Consider the following 19,900-nt stretch of genomic DNA (forward strand, 5'->3'; position numbering starts at 1 on the left):
AAATAAACTGTTCAAAGAAAGCAAAAAGGCTCAAAAACACATGGAGGCTAAACAACACGCTCCTAAATAATCAATGGATCAATGACCAAATCAAAATGGAGATCCAGCAATATATGGAAACAAATGACAACAACAACACTAAGCCCCAACTTCTGTGGGACACAGTAAAAGCAGTCTTAAGAGGAAAGTATATAGCAATCCAAGCATATTTAAAAAAGGAAGAGCAATCCCAAATGAACGGTCTAATGTCACAACTATCGAAATTGGAAAAAGAAGAACAAATGAGGCCTAAGGTCAGCAGAAGGAGGGACATAATAAAGATGAGAGAAGAAATAAATAAAATTGAGAAGAATAAAACAAGAGCAAAAATCAATGAAACCAAGAGCTGGTTCTTCGAGAAAATAAACAAAATAGATAAGCCTCTAGCCAGACTTATTAAGAGGAAAAGAGAGTCAACACAAATCAACAGTATCAGAAACGAGAAAGGAAAAATCACGACGGACCCCGCAGAAATACAAAGAATTATTAGAGACTACTATGAAAACCTATATGCTAACAAGCTGGGAAACCTAGGAGAAATGGACAACTTCCTAGAAAAATACACCCTTCCAAGACTGACCCAAAAAGAAACAGAAAATCTAAACAGACCAATTACCAGCAACGAAATTGAAGCGGTAATCAAAAAACTACCAAAGAATAAAACCCCCGGGCCAGATGGATTTACCTCGGAATTTTATCAGACATACAGGGAAGACATAATACCCATTCTCCTTAAAGTTTTCCAAGAAATAGAAGAGGAGGGGATACTCCCAAACTCATTCTATGAAGCTAACATCACCCTAATACCAAAACCAGGCAAAGACACCACCAAAAAAGAAACCTACAGACCAATATCCCTGATGAACGTAGATGCAAAAATACTCAACAAAATATTAGCAAACCTAATTCAAAAATACATCAAAAGGATCATACACCATGACCAAGTGGGATTCATCCCAGGGATGCAAGGATGGCACAACATTCGAAAGTCCATCAATATCATCCACCACGTCAACAAAAAGAAAGACAAAAACCACATGATCATCTCCATTGATGCTGAAAAAGCATTTGACAAAGTTCAACATCCATTCATGATAAAAACTCTCAGCAAAATGGGAATAGAGGGCAAGTACCTCAACATAATAAAGGCCATCTATGAAAAACCCACAGCCAACATTATATTGAATAGCGAGAAGCTGAAAGCATTTCCGCTGAGATCGGGAACTAGACAGGGATGCCAACTCTCCCCACTGTTATTTAACATAGTACTGGAGGTCCTAGCCACGGCAATCAGACAAAACAAAAAAATACATGGAATCCAGATTGGCAAAGAGGAAGTTAAACTGTCACTATTTGCAGATGACATGATACTGTACATAAAAAACCCTAAAGACTCCACCCCAGAACTACTAGAACTGATATCGGAATACAGCAAAGTTGCAGGATACAAAATCAACACACAGAAATCTGTGGCTTTCCTATATACCAACAATGAACCAACAGAAGAGAAATCAGTAAAACAACTCCATTCACAATTGCATAAAAAAAAATAAAATACCTAGGAATAAACCTAACCAAAGAAGTGAAAGACTTATATTCTGAAAACTACAAGTCACTCTTAAAAGAAATTAAAGGGGACACTAACAGATGGAAACGCATCCCATGCTCATGGCTAGGAAGAATTAATATCGTCAAAATGGCCATCCTGCCCAAAGCAATATACAGATTTGATGCAATCCCTATGAAACTACCAGCAACATTCTTCAATGAACTGGAACAAATAATTCAAAAATTCATATGGAACCACCAAAGACCCCGAATAGCCAAAGCAATCCTGAGAAAGAAGAATAAAGTAGGGGGGATCTCACTCCCCAACTTCAAGCTCTATTATAAAGCCATAGTAATCAAGACAATTTGGTACTGGCACAAGAACAGAGCCACAGACCAATGGAACAGCCTAGACAATCCAGACATTAACCCAGACATATATGGTCAATTAATATTTGATAAAGGAGCCATGGACATACAATGGCAAAATGACAGTCTCTTCAACAGATGGTGCTGGCAAAACTGGACAGCTACATGTAGGAGAATGAAACTGGACCATTGTCTAACCCCATATACAAAAGTAAACTCAAAATGGATCAAAGACCTGAATGTAAGTCACGAAACCATTAAACTCTTGGAAGAAAACATAGGCAAAAACCTCTTAGACATAAACATGAGTGACCTCTTCTTGAACATATCTCCCCGGGCAAGGAAAACAACAGCAAAAATGAACAAGTGGGACTATATTAAGCTGAAAAGCTTCTGTACAGCAAAAGACACCATCAATAGTACAAAAAGGAACCCTACAGTATGGGAGAATATCTTTGAAAATGACACATCCGATAAAGGCTTGACGTCCAGAATATATAAAGAGCTCACACACCTCAACAAACAAAAAACAAATAACCCAATTAAAAAATGGGCACAGGAACTGAACAGACAGTTCTCCAAAAAAGAAATACAGATGGCCAACAGACACATGAAAAGATGCTCCACATCGCTAATTATCAGAGAAATGCAAATTAAACTACAATGAGGTATCACCTCACACCAGTAAGGATGGCTGCCATCCAAAAGACAAACAACAACAAATGTTGGCAAGGCTGTGGAGAAACGGGAACCCTCCTACACTGCTGGTGGGAATGTAAACTTGTTCAACCATTGTGGAAAGCAGTATGGAGGTACATCAAAATGCTCAAAACAGACATACCATTTGACCCAGGAATTGCACTCCCAGGAATTTACCCTAAGAATGCAGCAATCAAGTATGAGAAAGACCAATGTACCCCTATGTTTATCGCAGCACTATTTACAATAGCCAAGAATTGGAGGCAACCTAAATGTCCATCGATAGATGAATGGATAAAGAAGATGTGGTACATATACACAATGGAATACTACTCAGCCATAAGAAAAGGGCAAATCCAACCATTTGCAGCAACATGGATGGAGCTGGAGGGTATTATGCTCAGTGAAACAAGCCAAGCAGAGAAAGAGAAATACCAAATGATTTCACTCATCTGTGGAATATAAGATCAAAGGAAAAACTGAAGGAACAAAAAAGCAACAGAATCACAGAACTCAAGAATGGACTAACAGGTACCAAAGGGAAAGGGACTGGGGAGGATGGGTGGGTAGGGAGGGATAAGGGGGGGCAGAAAAAGAGGGGTATTAAGATTAGCATCCATAGCGGGGTGGGAGAAAGGGGAGGGCTGTACAACACAGAGAAGACAAGTAGTGATTCTACAACAGTTTGCTACGCTGATGGACAGTGACTGTAAAGGAGTATATAGGGGGGACCTGGTATAGGGGAGAGCCTTGTAAACAAAGTATTCGTCATGTAAGTGTAGATTAATGATTAAAAAAAAAAAAAAAAAAAGCAGTTCCTATGTGGTGACCTCTAATGACTTCTACACAATGATATAAAGATATAAAGGGCATATAAAAGTGTAGGCAAAGGGTCTGTTTGTGTTTATACAGAGGATCAAAGCCTAATTTGGCTACCCCGAAAATGAACTAAGATACGATATGAAAAAGAACTTCCAACATCAGCACTCTCGGGAAGACTCATGACAGAAGATGATCAGCAAAAAAAAAAAACTCCAACAAAGATCCACGCACTGTCACAGGTGTAGATGCACTCATCCCACCAGTTCCTGGACTTGCCATGGGAATGAGGAAGGAGATATCTAAGCTGGCCTGTGCATACAGTAAAACAAAAATTGGACTGGATCTATACTGTTGGAACTCAACCAAGAATTAGGAGAAGTGCAAATTGTAGCACTCCAAAATCTTACAACCACAGACTATTTATCGTTAAAAGATCATATGGGATATGAACAGTCCCCAGGAATGGGTTGTGCTAGTTTATCTGAATTATCTCAGACTGTTTAAGTTCAGTCGGACAATATCCACCATATCATAGATAAGTTTTCACAAATGCCTAAGGTGCCTAACTGGTTTTCTTGGTTTCACTGGAGATGGCTGGTAATTACAGGTATGCTTTGGTTAGGTAACTATATTCCTATTATGTTAATGTGTGTGCACAATTTAATTAGTAGTTTAAAACCTATCCATGCTGAAATTACTCTACAAGAAGATATGTCAAAGAAATAATCAATCTTCCCAGGTTTTCTTCTGCCTGCTACTTCTATAGCTTTTCTTCTTCCTACCTAATCACAACCTTTAAATAGAACTCGTGCCACATGTCGAATTTACCGAGTATCATAATTCTTCCAAGTGGTAAAGACACCTCAAGACAAATGCTGGGCATAGAAGCCACAGGGCATAAATATGCAAAGAAGTAAAAAGGTAACCTTTTCAAACAATAAGGCTTCTCTCTCACTTACCAACTTAACATTTCCCTGTATGGCCCCGGAAGATGACAGGTTAGCCAGAGACGGGTAAGATTCCTCAAGGGAGGAACAACCTAAGACAGGCACAGTCACAGGGGGGCCATCAGGTGAGAAATTGGGGATCAACAGAAGTGAGGCTTAGAACCTCCCCCCTCATGTTCTGAGAGAAATCTTCTGCATACATGGATGTTTATTGCCCTCGTCTAGCTCGGATTAACACATAGTCTACAGGCACACACCTGATCATCTACATTTGCTCTCTTACAACACTAAACTCTGTTTTCTACCTTTATCTCGTATCTACCTACCACTTCAGCATTTTATTAAAAATAATAATAATAGAGAAATGTGGTATCCACATATAAATCAAGTTTAAAAATCAAATGAATATTCATATTTGAACTGACTGTTTATAGTTCATAATGCATGAACAAAACAGAAAGCTTCTGTGATGACTGCCCTTGCACTGTTCACCATGTAACTTATTCACTATGTAAGAATTTGTACTCCATGTAAGAATTTGTTCGTTATGCATCAGAAGATTGGAGACTGACGAAAATTAGGCTTGGGGTGGATTAATGATTGTGCATTGAGTATTGACCCCCCTATACAGAAATTTATTGTTGTTAACAACTATTTGATCAATAAATATGAGAGATGCCCTCACAAAAAAAATATATATATATATATATATAAACACACTTCCAATTGTAAAATAAATAAGTAACCGGGATGTAATGTATAGCATAAGGAATATAGTCAAAATATTGTAACAACTTGGTATGGTGATAGCTGGTACCTAGAATTATCATGTATATAAATGTTGAATCACTGTGTTGTACACCTGAAACTAATGTAATGTAACACTGTTGTCAACTACCCATCAATAAAAAAAAAAAAAAAGATCAATTTGTTGAACCTCACTTAGGGTCTTGCCTGTTAGTATTTTCATAGAACAGGTTAATGGGCAAGAAAAGAGCTGGGATGGGGGAATGAGCTGAAAGAAACACTGCAAGCTACACTTCAGGTGTGACTTTCCAACCAGATGCCTAATTATACATTTAAATGTTCAAACAATGTAGGATAATATTAATTTCTACTTTTTATGGAAATGTTTAACTTCAAAGTAGAATTTTTTTCAATGACAGCATTTTAAGACCATTTTGAAAAGTAAATTGCTTTACATTTAAAGGTTTCTGATAAGGTGTTCACTAATCCATTCCTTTTTCACATATCACTGTACTCAAATGGATGTACTGAGAAACTGAGGACTGAAAACAAATTTTAAAAAATTATTTTCCTATGAGAAAATGTAATAATCATGGAAAATGTAATGAAATCTTTGTGAGGAAAAAATGCTTCTTGGAAAAATGTTATAAGAACGTTATAGATTTCAAAATGCCACATTATGAACAAGAGAGGATTATATAGACTTTCATATGCAGAATATGGCAGAAAATGCAGACATACTCATACTACAACCTTTATTCTCTTCTCGAGCACCTTCTTCTGTAGTTTTCTTTTCCAGCACAATTCCAGAAAAATCCGTAATTACCTAAAAGAAGGAGAAAAAGGAAATGATACAACAGGTATGTTTAAAAAACCTTTACACAGTGCGAAAATTTGTACAGTTAATCCAAATAATCATTATAACATATAAAACATATAAATGGCCTATAAAAAGCAACAGTATGTCTCTCTACAATAAGGAACCGTTGTGATACAGTTAACATTTTTATATCATCTTATATCACATTAATGCTTAAGGATATAATTCCTCTGCACCAAACCAACGTACTTTTCCCAACAGCCTAGGAACTGAATCATAGTTAGTCCGGCTGCTAAGTCCTGCTACCCAGAAATACAGATACATTTGGCACCTGTGATAATGGCAAAATCTTTATCATATGATAACTACACTTTACATTGCATATGGAATTACTATAGAATCTAGAAATCTGTTTCCATACAGACTTCAATATATACTTTAGTGTACAAGTTATTTTACATATATAACTAAAATAAAGAATAGTCAATTTGTAGGAATTTCTAGAATAGAGAAACACATCAAAATCTAGTGAAGAAACTCATTACGTGTTCCTACCTCCAAAGCTCTGTCATATTGTTTGTTAGAAATGTACAGCTCAGCTGCTATGTTAACATCCTCCATGGAGACAAGGGCCTGGTGTTTTGAGAAAGCTTCTTCAATTACGTTAATAGCCGAGGGAACATCATTGGCTTCATAGTAACTCCTAAAAAAATAAATGGCAAACCGGATGAGTACTTAATTCAGATCATAGAATTACGTTATAAAACTCATTCCTTGCTAGGCCCTCTATTAACTATGATTTTCATTTTCTTAAAATTTGGGAAGAGAAAAAACTCTTCTTTAAAATCATCACCACATTCAGTCTAGAGAAAGCCGTGCTATGTCAGTGTAACAACGTCTCAGTGTCAAGCCTCTCACTCTCCAGAAGCTGCCTCCTATCATCCCACCTCAGGCCTCTGTAACCCAACACACACAACTCTTCTATCTCATTGGGCTCGACAGAGCACTGATCCTGCCACCTTTTCTCTCACTGCCTCTGTGCCCTTCCTGTCCTCACGTGCCTCCTCCTCCAGGGTCCAACACTGTAATTCCTCCCGTGCACATCTCAGTTCTCTTGCCCTTCTCTCCCTTTATTAATCTGATAAACCCCCAACCAAGTTAATACAAATATGCCTACTCTCTACCACCACCTGTCAAGCTGACCATGCTGACTGGACTCACTAGCCTCAAGTGCGCCCATCATGCTGACCAGAAATCTTACTAGGTGTTTAGTCCAGTACTTTTCAAACTTGAATGTGCATACAGAGTAACTAGGATCTTGTAAAAAAAGCATATTCTGATCCAGTAGAGCTGGGGCAGGGCCAAATTTTCTACATTTGTGACCCATTCGCACGTGATCAAATGCTGCCCGTCTGTGGGGTAGCAGGGTCCCAAGGACCTGGACGACTATTTCACATCTTCCCCTCTCCCGTCAAACCTCTAAAACTCTCCCATCCTTACTCTCTATGATGACTGTACTTCTTATTTTACAAAGAGAATCACATTGACACATCCCACATACTCCCAGCACATCTTCCAATTTATGCACACCCATGGCTCTATCCTCTGCTTTCTCCACTTATAAGATCAACTAGATCCCAGTCCCTACAACCTAACTCGAGGATATCACTCAAGCAACTGTCCCTTCTTTCATATATCTTCAATGAGTCTCTCAATTGTGGATTATCCCATCTCAATACAAGTATGTTACAGTTTTCTCCAACTTAAAAAAGATCTCTTACCCCAGTAGCCCATTCCAATCACCTCCCATTCTTATGCACCCCTAACAAGTTTCTCCAAAGAGCACCTATCTCCCAAAACCCTCCCCCCATCTCCAATGTCAACAATCAGTCCTCATTTTACATGACCTCTCTGGAGTACTCCACACACATGATCATTCCTCCTCCCTCAAGAGCTTGCTTAAGTAAATTTCTAAACTACCATGTTCTTAGTTTCCCCCTACTTTACCGTCCATTTCCTTTCAGTCTCCCTGTTTCCTCCTTATCTTACTGACTTCTAAACACAGGAGTGCCTCAGTGCTTAGTCCTCAGAACTCTCCCCTTCTCTCTCTCTTAAACACACACACACACACACACACACACACATCACCTCCTATCACAAAATCCTGAGAGTCTAGCCTTCAGAATGTATCTAGAATCTGATTACTTCTTACCACCTCCTGCTGCCTTTATCCTGGTCCAAGCTACCATTATCCTGTCCATGAATTATTGCAATAATTTCCTAACTGGTCTCCCTGCTTCTGCCCTTACCACTTCTTGATCTATTCTCAAAAGAGCAGCCAGAACTGATGCATTTAAAATTAAAGTCAAACCATGTCAGTCTCATACTCAAAACCTTCCAATTGCTTCCAAACATACTCAGAGTAAAAGCCAAGTCCTCACAATGCCCACAATTGCCAAGTGATCTTTTCCTGGCACCTCTGACCTTACCTCCTGCTATACTCCCCTTAAGCCCTCAGCTTCCATGTTGTTCCCTAGGCATACCTCTGCATGCCGTTTCCTTTGCCTCTGATACTCTTCCCTAAATATCTGTTCCCATACCTCTTTCAGTTTACTTTCAGTTCTGTATGACCACTACATAAGGAATTAAGTTCTTCTCTAATTACCCTACTTAAAATAACACACTCCTGTCCTTCAACTTCCTGTCCTCCTTGCCAGCTTCATTTTTCTTCATATCCCTTATCAATATGTGACATACCATATCTTTAGCTGTTTCGTTTATTGCCTGTGTCCCCTGACTACAATGTAAGTTCCACAAGGGAAGGGAATATTAAAACTCACTCAATAATGATCTCCTAGTGTCCTGGACAGTGTCTAGCACATCACTTACATACAATAAATACTTCTGGAGGAAAAGTAGGGACCAAGAAAAAGCCTAATCAATCAGAAATTACAGTAACAGAATTCCACATAGAAAAGATTTCTATGGCAGTGGCAGAACTGTTCATCACCATCCTTTCTTAACAAAAGTATTATAAATAAAGTGGAAAACAAAATTACTACATAGGCAATCTAATAGTTTATTAAGTAGCTTACTGGACTAACTACTGTGACAGCTAGAGATCTGACTGATAGCAGATAACCTTGGAAAATCCTTAATGCTTATTATACATATACATCAGGAATCAATTTAGGGTTGCCTTACCTCAACAAACTTCCTAAAAATGCTTCTAGTATTCCTACATAGCCCATCCTTGGGAGGATAGGGGGTGATTTCACAGCTAAGCATCTTCACAGCAATGGCCATAGGATTAAAAGGGTTCACCCCTAAGACACCCAGATAGAGATGGTTGCTCCTAGGCTGAAATACTCTATGTAACAAATATCCCTATAATAGACAGCATACCACAAGACATCACTTAGCCAAAATATTTTCTGCTATAGTTGATGTATAGCATATCAGAGGAGTAAATGCAATAGATGCAGTATTTTAGATTAAAATATATACCACAGTATAGTAGCATGTGTCAACCATAAAGAAAATTTTTTGTCTTAAAATGGTATTCTAGTACTGGCTCAAAATAAAATGATTACATAAGATTCAGATCACAAACATTTCCTTACACATCACTAATAAATAATTCAAAATGTTACTGCAAATACACATAACTGAGTACATAAATGCACAAACATCAACTAAGTTATGAAAACCTGAGAACCTAGTCATCCTTTCAGAATATGCCCCATTTTTAATCTTCTGAGCACTTGGAAGATAATCATGTATACAAATTTTTCCAAGCACTAACACGGTTAACTTGGAAATGGGAAAGTACTGAAGAAGAAAAAAAAACAAACAAACAAACAGAAAAGAACTGGGAAAAAAGAAAAAAAAACGTCAAAATACAGGAAGTAAAGCATATTTTTGCCTTCTTAAAATGTATATTCTAGTTCGAATATATGCCTGCAATTCTAACATGATTAATAAGGGTTTCTTTTGCCTTCTTAAAATGTATATCCTAGTTCAAATATATGCCTGCAATTCTAACATGATTAAGGGTTTCACTCCAAACTTACTTTGCCATATCTCTAGCCAACTGCATGAAGCGTTCTCCATCAGACGGAGACAATAGGTTTAAAATACGCCTATAACCATCCATTGCCATTTTATGATCTCCCATCTGTTCATAGAGGCTTGACCGCTCCCACAAATAACGGACATTCGAAGGTTCATATTTAAGAGCTAAAGAGAAAAAATGGAATATAAATTATGATTTTTCACAAAAAGGGGTTCATGGTACCTGGGTGTGACCCATCGTTTTTTCTGAAAATTTAATAAACACTCTAAACCAATTCTCCAACGGTTATTCTGGAGGACACCTACCTTCACAGGAACTCCCAGCTAGGTTTAGTCCAAGACCAGAAAGAATCTGAATCTTCATATTAATCTTCATTGGTCACTCTTAGTGTAATGTTAACCCTCAAGAAATAGCTTAGAACCAACACTGACCTCAGTGGGAAACAGAAGTTACTGCTCTACCAACTTTTGTCCTATAGTAACTCACAATATAAAGTTGCTAATAAACATGAAAGCACAGGAACCCCAAATACTTATCTCCAGTAGAACAGAATATAAAGAATAAATATATTTCACCTAACATCACCCCAGAGTAGCAAGTGAAGTTATCAAAAAACTTATTATGTAACATTTTATCAAACAAAATGAGAAAAACATTTTAATTACCTTTTGTGTAGCAAAAAATAGCCTGCTTAATATTATCTTGTTCCAGAGACATTTCTGCCAATCTAACCCATTCTTCAGTATCACTGGGATTTAAATGTGCAGCAATTAACTCAAACTGCAAGGATTTCTCCATGTCGCCTTGGTCCTCATATATCATGGCAAGAGTAGAAAATGGCTCATAAGCCAGAGGAGCTATCACAAATTTAAAAAACAAATTCTATTAGCTGAGGAAAGAGACTTGAGTAAATGTCACTCCTATGGCTCAATAGTGATCCTTTTTTTAATACTTAAACTCTTAAATCACTCTAGCAGAATTATACAAACTATTTAGTGGAATTGAGAATAAACATGAGAGTGTATTTACTTTACTTTCATACACTTCAAAATTTTTTAAATATTATTGTCTCTAAGCAAAGTATAATTTAATGAAAAACCATACTCTCCACCATAACCTGCATGAAAATTCCTCTTTGTTAAGGCTAAATGTGGCTCAGTAAGTCAGCAACTTCATCCCAGTGAGCATCAGCCACATCAGTGAGTTGAATTCTCATGATCGAGCAACCACACCAAGGAGTAGTAATGCATGAATGGATAAAGGACATCGAAGTAGCACCTAAACCCAGAATATCAAAGTGGATGGTTAATCTGCATTGCTGAAATAATGCTTCTGAAATGAAGGTCTAAGATCAGAAACGTTTGAAATCAAAGATAACTGTCAAAAATAAACAGTTATAAACTGAAATAAAGGAACAGATAATACTGGAAAGGAGGAATCAAACAAAATATCCTCAAGGAAAAAGTTTGGATAATCTTATTTTTGATGGGGCAAAAAAGAAAAAGCAGTTAGCTGAAATTATCCTAGTGAGTAATCCCGGAATATACAGACTTCTAAAAGGACCCTTGTCCAGATGTAAGGAAATGCCAAAGTACTGAAAAGATAAAAGTTCACGTATGAGAACTACTCAAGACACATCAGGAAAGCAATATAATAAATACAAGTGATTAGTCAAAAAGTCACTTGTGAAGATATCCTTCACTATGTCCAGGATGTGTAGTTTAATGGAAAAGGACAAGTAAAGATTGTGTCTTTTTACCAAAAAGTAGATTAAAATAATCTAGCAGTGCCTGATCTGAAAAATGGAAGGATAAAAGAACCCTTTTACAGTGGTTTTAACATAATGTATTTGCCATATTGAAAAAAGGATAATATTACAAAAACCTAAAACCCCTTAAATGAAACCTTAAAAAACAAACAAATAAAAAGAAAAAAGATTCCTGTAAGAGTTCAATAAACATTAATGATATTTCCTTGAATGTGAATATCATTTTCTGGTGATGACGCCTATTCAATGCAAACTGGCAAATCATTGTTAGCAAAATACCCTCCAAACTTCTGACTATATTTTGCAAATAATACAGTATGACTATGTCATTAGACTATGTCAATAGAGTATGAAATTACTCTTGTCAGTAGTCCCCACTGAACACACCTTGTCTTATGATTTCCATGCACATCAATATTTCCTCTTCACGTTCTCCTTGAGCAAAGCGAATGTTGGCTTCACCCATGAGACCTCTCAGAGCTCTGGGAAGTTTACTCCGAGGCCTCTTCTCCTGTACAGAAGAAAAATGACATTTAGATTAAAATATAGTCATGTCTTAGATTTCAATTCCAATCAAGTTAGTAAATACCTAATACATAATGAAAGCGAAATTTTCCTTTAAAACTTTTCAGAGTTCCAAATTGAGAACTAAGGACTAAATGGCTGCAGTTCTAACTGACTTATTAACGTTAAAGTCTGTATTTGACGAAAAAGTCTAAAACTCAATCTCAGGAAAGAATGAAAATCATTCTATAATACTCTACAAAATGAAACACCTTAGAAAATTAAAACAAAAAGCAAACAATAAAAACCTTCCTACAGTAGAAAGTTCAAAGCATAGCAAAATGTAAAAAAATGTAAAAACTAAAGTGGTCAGGGATTACTAAACTATTAATTAGAATAATAAATGTAGACCTGGATGCTGCAAAATGGATTTATATGCCAGAACATTTATGATCTTTTACTGAAGATCACGCTCCTTTCAAATTCATCTATTCATGAGTATGGTTAAAAAAATATTGTTATGGGCCTTTTAATAGCAAACTATAGTACATTTTGGTATATCCAATAACTACATGCTTACATTCTTTAAAAATCTGTAAAATGAAACATAAGAAATCAGTAACAGTAGCTGTCTCAGTATTTCCTTTATCACAGTTTGAATTCTTTCCAAAATATATGTATAATTTAAAGATTTCTTTCTCGATTACTCCACCACATTTTTACATTCTGTTTATAAATATCAAAATAAGTAACAACTTACTTTCATCATTTTCTTGGTTTCACGGTTAAGAACCATCTCCAATACAAACACATCACCCGCACTGGGCTGCTCAGGTGCTTCCTCTTCCTCCTCCTCTTCTTCCTCGTCCTCCTCATCATCTTCATTCTCTCCAAGCATGGAAGCAAAGACTCTGTGAACTGACTTACTGACTCCATCCGATGTTTCTCCTGAAGAAAGACACATTAAGGTTGCATATAAAAGCTTTAGAACACCCAGTAATCAAAAGAAAAAAACAGCATATTTGGAACATAAATTTCTACCCTAGCAATAACAAACTTGAAAGTAAAACACAGACAAATGAACACTCCCAAAGACAAGCCAAAGAAGACTATTACAAAGCCATGTATTTCATGACTCATCCTCTGCACGTCATCCAGATATACAGGCAACATTAAGTGAGAAGTCAGAAGCACACGTAGTAAGTTAAAAGCAGGGATGAAAAAAATAAAAGAATTGTAAGACATTGTGAATAAAGTGAAGGTTCCTGTGGCCAGGATTCTCACCTGCCCCTGGTTATCTAGCTCACTACACATGTGTGGGCAATACGTTGTTATTGACTCTATATAAAGAGCTCCGCCCAGTGCTCTAGGCCACACGGTGGCACTGCTGCAAGCGTGCAATAGAGCAGAGCGAGACTGCAGTGCTGGCAGCACCGAGGACAGAGACAGAGAAGACTGTAGGGCAGGAAAGAAGGCCCAGGGACAGAGACTGAGCTTGCGGCATGCAGACTCTCTCTGAATGGACAGGATTCTAGTGATTGACCTGCCACCATAGAAATAAAGTTGGGTATAACCCTTTCACCCCAAGAACATTCTACTGTCATTTCTCGGGTCACACTGAATCCATAGTGAACTTGTCCGGGTCTGAAACCCATTGGCAAGACAGACATAGACCTAAGAATTAAACAAGTGTGTGGTACAGAACCAGGTGGTAGAAGCACAGTGGTTAAAGTGAGGCCTCTAGAGCCAACGTGTCTGGGTTCAAACTTCATATCCATCTATCATTAGCTAAGTAATCTTGGGAAAACTGGGTAAAGCTCTCTGTACCTCAGTTTCTTCATTTGAAAAAAGAGGTTAATAATAATGTCTGCCTTATAGGGCTACTCTGAGGATGAGCTGTTTTTACATACATGCACTTAGAATAATGCTCAGCATATAGTAAGAAACTAATAATTGTTATTACTAACATTAAAATACTATTATTTCAGGACAAAATAACATGACCTATTTCATTTGTATCTGAGGATATCACTATGTAGAATGATTTTTTTTGAGTTCATAATGATGATGTTAGATAATCAAGAAAAGGTTAAATTTAGAAGCTAATTTTCTGTTAAAGCTGAAACATGTAACATTTCAGAAAAGTTCCAACAAAACAGAAAACATATATTAATTATTAAAAATTAAAATACATACATATACACACACACACACACATACACACACATATATTTGTGTTCAAAAATCCTTAAGTTTATTCACTTATGTGACATGCCTCAAGCACCCCAAAGATACTGGATAAATGAGATAGTCAATATGTTTAAGGAAGAAAAGATTTTTAAGAAAAACCTCCACATGCTCTAAGCAACAAATTATTATTCTTATTATGAAGTCATAATAATCACCATCAAGAATTCTGAGCATCCATATTCAAATAAATGTGAAATGTATAAAATAAAATCCTACCAATGAATAAAATTACAGTAACAGAAAAAAAGAGAAAAGTCACATGGTCGTCTTGTTAGACACAGAAGCATTTGATTAAATGTAACACCCATTCCTAATAAAAAATATGTCAACTAGAAATGGAGGGGAATATCTTTCATTTGATAAAGAGTATCTTCAAAAAGTTTTCCACAGTTAATGGTAAATTATTCAAAGTTAATGGGAATGAGACAAGGGTGCCTACTATCATCACTACTTTCAACACTTTACTAGAGGCTTTAGCTGATGTAATAAGAGAAATAAAAGGTATAAAGATGCAAAGGAAGAAATAAAACTGTCATTATCCACAGATGACATGATTAAGTATGTAGATGATCCAAAATCTACAAACTGTCAGAATACAAGAATTTAGCAAGGTTCCTGGATACAAGGTCAATATGAAAAAAACTGTAGTTTTCATATCATCAATAATGAAAGGAAAATGAAAAGAGGGCCCTATTTGCATGGTATGTAGGAAAAGTGCAAGAATTTCACAGTGATAGTCAGCAATGTATAGGAGAAAAAGACAACAAGTACAATAGCCATATATTTCAATTAGCAGACTTGGCCAAAGCCTATTCAAAACTGACCGCTTTTTCTCCTCTGAAATATGTTCATTCTAACCAAGGGTCTTGGTAGAATCCTGGGACAATTTCTTTCTAGGAAATTGGGAACTTTATGTCTTTAAAGGACTGACAGGATTACTTGAGCTGAGGTCATCCAGCCCTTGTGTGCCTGACAACTTATGATGACCTGGAATTAGATTCCATCAACCCCTTTTTTATAGGGAGGGCCTGGTGGCCACCTCTCAGGGGCAAATTTAGGCAAAACGACTGGCAGGTATCCAAGGGTATCTCCTGCCACAGTTGCACCTCAAAGACCTGATGATGTAATAGCTACTCCTGAGTAGGTAAGGAAGGACCCATAGGTTGTTAACAACTTCACCCTCCTTTTCCACATCACCTGCCTGGCAAGATCAGAAATTTCAACACCCATTTTTCTCTCTTCTTTGCCCTTTCTTACTCACTTAGTCCAAGGAGGCAGAAATAAAACCTGTTTTCTGTTCCCAATTCGTGTGTGTTCTCCGTATAGAAGTTTACTTGCTTAGGGGGAAAAGAACCAGTTTTTACTTCTACCCCTTAGAACTAGGAAGTTCGGTTTTCAATCAGACCCTATAAACAAAGCTACACTCTAACTGATAGTTCAGCATCACAGGTAACTTGACGTGGGTAAATGGACACCATAAAGTACTATCATATTCTGATCATTAAAGTTTTATTTATCACTAGAAATTAATAAATATGCATGCTATTTCACCAATTAGGCTCTGATGAGTTTAATTAGTCTGGTGCACTAACCAAATTTAATTATCTGGACATACAGAATGAGGACTGAATCCTACAATGCAGTAGCATACCATGCTGTGTGTGAGGTCCCATCTGGGCAGCCAACTGGCCTTCTATTCTGAGATTTCTATCTTATCTTCTATAACTAAAGCACTGGTTTGGAAGCCACTTTGCAGAGAACTATAATCCATTACATGTTTTGGGAGTACAATCTGGAAGTAATTAGTAACCAACTGATAGGGCCGATTAAAAAAATATTGACTCTAAAAAAGCTGCCAAATACTCATGTCAATTTGAAATACTTTTCCACAAATATAAGCCATAAAACTAAACATTACCATATTCAATAATTCAACAAACATTTACTGAGCACCTACTACACACCAAGCATTATGCTCCTACTAAACCAGGTTATCAACAACACAGTATCATTGCAATGAAAAATATTTTTACTAAATTATTAGGTATTTCACACAGGCAGCAAATGATCTTAACATATCTTCATTGACATCTTTGTCCTGGGATTTCGTAGAATCTTTTCTCGATGAGGATGGAACTTCAGAGTCATTTGGACTTTCATCAGCTGATAACTTTCCTTTTTCCTGAAGACTCTGTGATAGAAAATTAATTAATGATTCCAAAAACTAATGCAGATTTAGCTCTCCCCAGTTAAGAATAGAGCGTTTGCCTTTTTCTATTTCTATAAAACTTGGGCTCTGCACACAGAGTATGTGGAATCTAAATTTGAATATTGTCAAATCATTTCAGAGTATTTAGGTCTCATTCCTCACGATTATCTGAATCAGTCATTGGTAAAAAATAATAAAACTCTTAATGATTTCATTAATCTAAATCTTGTCTCCTAGCTTTTTAAAAGAAAAGAGTGGGGCACCATTAGTCTCATGAATTAGTAAAGAATCCACCAGCTAATTTCAAGGGTGCAATTACTTTTATGTTCCCTCGGATTTTAAATTTGTGAGAACACATGGAAAGCTCAGATAGTTCAAAGTAAGTATGAAAAAAACATGTGAGTGAAGACTTGTTCTCAGGAAAATTAACTTTCTGCCCAAAATTCCATCACACCACTGGGAGACTCCTCAAAAATGGGAGCTCAAATCCTTCAGTTTGGAAATAGAGACACTGAGGTCTTAAGGAAGAGAGGGGAATTGTCCACCCAAAGTCACAAAAGACTTGGTTGCAAACTAGGACTCGAACCACAAACTCTCCAAACTCCACTCCCCACTCCCCCATTTAACGTGCCAGCGTTAGGCTACCCGCAAGTAAAAATTTACTATTTGGGAAAAAAAGAAAGGGAGGTTACTACTGAGAAAGATTTTTAGTGGGGGAAACGTTTTTAAAAGGAGCTGAGCACAGGCATGAGGTGAGAACAGAGGTTTCGGTAAGAAGGGGGTTAGAAGCTACTTGAAGTTCCCGGCTGTCCCATCACGGAGAATGGGGTCCTCCGGGTCCCCCATATCTAACTGTATTCGAGCAAGACAGCGAGGTGCTTCCGGGCCTAGCATCTCCTCTCTTTCTTCTGGCGCGTTTTTCTCTCTTCTCTTCGCCTTTCGAACTCCTCAAAGGAGATCTTTCCTTCCAGGTAGTCGATGAGCTCCGGGCCAAACCCCCACATGCCTGCGGAACCCTCACAAGCAGCCCCAGCAACGGGCTGCGCAGGAAGTGCCGGAAGTGCGGCGCCTGCCAGTCCCTACCCGGTGCTGGGGCGCCGACAGCAGGGATCCGGTGTTCTCACGGGAAACTGGCCCGTACTGCGCTCCAGCCGCAGCGCCAGGGTTCCGCGGGAGCGTCTGGCCCTGCCTCCTTCCAAGGAGCTCGACGCTATGGGCGGGGCCTCCGTGGGTCTGGTGGGAGCCCGCTGCCCAGGCTCAGACCGCCTGTTTAAAGTTATTAGGGAGTTGGGGGAAAAATGTGATTTCAAGAAATTGTCCTTACCTCAATTAAATTATTTCCCTCAATTCTCCAATCCATTTCCTTTCCTTTTCTGAATGTTTATTCTTTAAGTTGATTTGATATTTGTTTTAGACATTATATTCTTAATTTGACCATTTGCACTGCCATGTAAATGTTCTACTTTCCAGTTCTCCCCTGCCACAAAATGTTAAAGTCCTCCCCTAATTTATTCTCCAATTCTAATCTCTTCCAATCAGTGGCCTCATCAGTTTTCCTGTTACCAACAAATCCTCAAACTCTCCCTGACTTCAGGCTCCTTCTCAGTCTGTAAAAAAGGTTATCTGGACTTTTATGTTCCACCTCTAACTCCCACCCAAGTGTTCTCCTTTTCTTAACTATCTTTTAGAAAGAATCAAATCCTTGATATGATTACCATACATTGTCCCCCATTTACTGTAGAGCATGTACTATCATATGCAGATTATGTACATATCTCAAAATAATCCTTAAAAATGGATTATATTATTCCTAAAGCCAAAGTCCTGTATCTAATAAGTGGTAGAGACAGGTTTGGAATGCTGGCTTATCTGACTCTAAATCACATGCTTGAAATTAATATAATATTCTGCCTCCCCTCCTGCAACTATTCTTCACCTCCTACAAACTACTGTGGGTTTTTTTTTTACCTATTTATCTTTGTGAACTCTCCTCAGTAGCCTACTTATCTGTGCTCAAAACAAATTTATGTATTAAATTGCATGGAATTCAAAGTGCCTTGGGAAAGGGCAAGGGAATTGAGGCGTGGGGAATGCAGCTCAATATGAAGCTAAAGTTAGAGATAAGTTACAGGGAGCCTATCACCCGACCTTTGTTGCCTCTTTATGACAATCTAGCTGAGGATAAACAACAGTAGGATGGCAGAATGAGGAGCCAGGACTTGCATGAGCAAGATTTCCAGGTGAGAGAAAAATATCTCACAACAGGAAATCATCCCCTTTCTCATAATGAAGGATCCTCTGGGCACTACTTGGGTATAAAATAAGGCAAGCTAGCAGTCTAGGTTGAATTAAGGTACTCTACAGAAGTCACAGGGAAATTCTCTCCTGAATTTTTCCAGTCAATTAGGAAACTGCATCTAAGAGGAAGGTAAGAGTCTCTAGTCCTAACTCTCCTAGGAGAAAAGAAGGGAATCAAAGAGAGGAAAGATAGTCACCTGGTAAGGAGAATGCTCCCCTAAGGCCCAGATGGCTTAGCCTACCTTATTTTATGATGGGCTGTCTGGAATATGGGAATAACAGTTGTGAAGGTATAGATTCATGTTGTGGAAATAGGGAGCACGAGGCAGAAGGACAGTTTCTCCACCGTTAAAAAGAGACAACATGCTCAAAATAGAGTCACATATGCTGAATCCACATCACCAAACTGCAACTTAATAGCTAACTTAATTACAATTTCAACCTCTCTCAGCAGGGGAATCTTAAACCAGTCAATCAGGAATTGCCTTGTCAGCACTAGAGAGGTAATGTGACTGAGAAAACCCTACTGTCCCTTAAAGGAAGGTGATTCTTTGCTATTAACTTCCTTGTCCTGCCCACTTCTGTCTATAAGTCTTTCATTCTGTACAGTTCTTCAGAGCTCCTTTCTGCTGAATGCGATGCTGCCCAGTTCATGAACTGTTGAATAAAGCCAGTAAGATCTTTGAAATTTATGCAGTTGAATTTTGTTTTTGAACAACAGCTACAGAACACCTTGATGACATGAAAGTTCTCTTAAGGTCAAAATGTAGCAACATACCCTGAAATTGTAATCTTTCTGTTTTTC

The 19,900-nt window shown here is 37.7% G+C and overlaps 1 protein-coding gene across 6 annotated transcripts in view; it reads right to left on the minus strand.

The window, feature by feature from the left end:
• Positions 1-17,867, minus strand: part of LOC130684075 (general transcription factor 3C polypeptide 3-like) — a 43,685-nt gene extending 25,818 nt beyond the window's left edge. For 4 of the 6 annotated variants that reach the window (XR_008998218.1, XM_057503732.1, XM_057503735.1 and 1 more), the window contains exons 1-6: positions 13,099-13,317; positions 12,222-12,345; positions 10,732-10,923; positions 10,065-10,230; positions 6,547-6,694; positions 5,913-5,997 (exon numbers count right to left, since the gene is read on the minus strand). Coding sequence is in view for 5 of the 6 variants with exons in the window: in XM_057503732.1 (XP_057359715.1) it covers positions 5,913-5,997; positions 6,547-6,694; positions 10,065-10,230; positions 10,732-10,923; positions 12,222-12,345; positions 13,099-13,302 (919 nt within the window). In the remaining variant the exon portion in view is untranslated. Of the gene's footprint in view, positions 1-5,912; positions 5,998-6,546; positions 6,695-10,064; positions 10,231-10,731; positions 10,924-12,221; positions 12,346-13,098; positions 13,318-16,669; positions 16,782-17,701 lie in introns of those variants that run through there. The other 2 variants (XM_057503736.1, XM_057503733.1) reach the window with 2 other exon arrangements.
• Between the last annotated feature and the right edge of the window lie 2,033 nt (positions 17,868-19,900).

Source organism: Manis pentadactyla, chromosome 6 (genome assembly GCF_030020395.1).
Source record: "Manis pentadactyla isolate mManPen7 chromosome 6, mManPen7.hap1, whole genome shotgun sequence".
NCBI lineage: Eukaryota > Metazoa > Chordata > Mammalia > Pholidota > Manidae > Manis > Manis pentadactyla.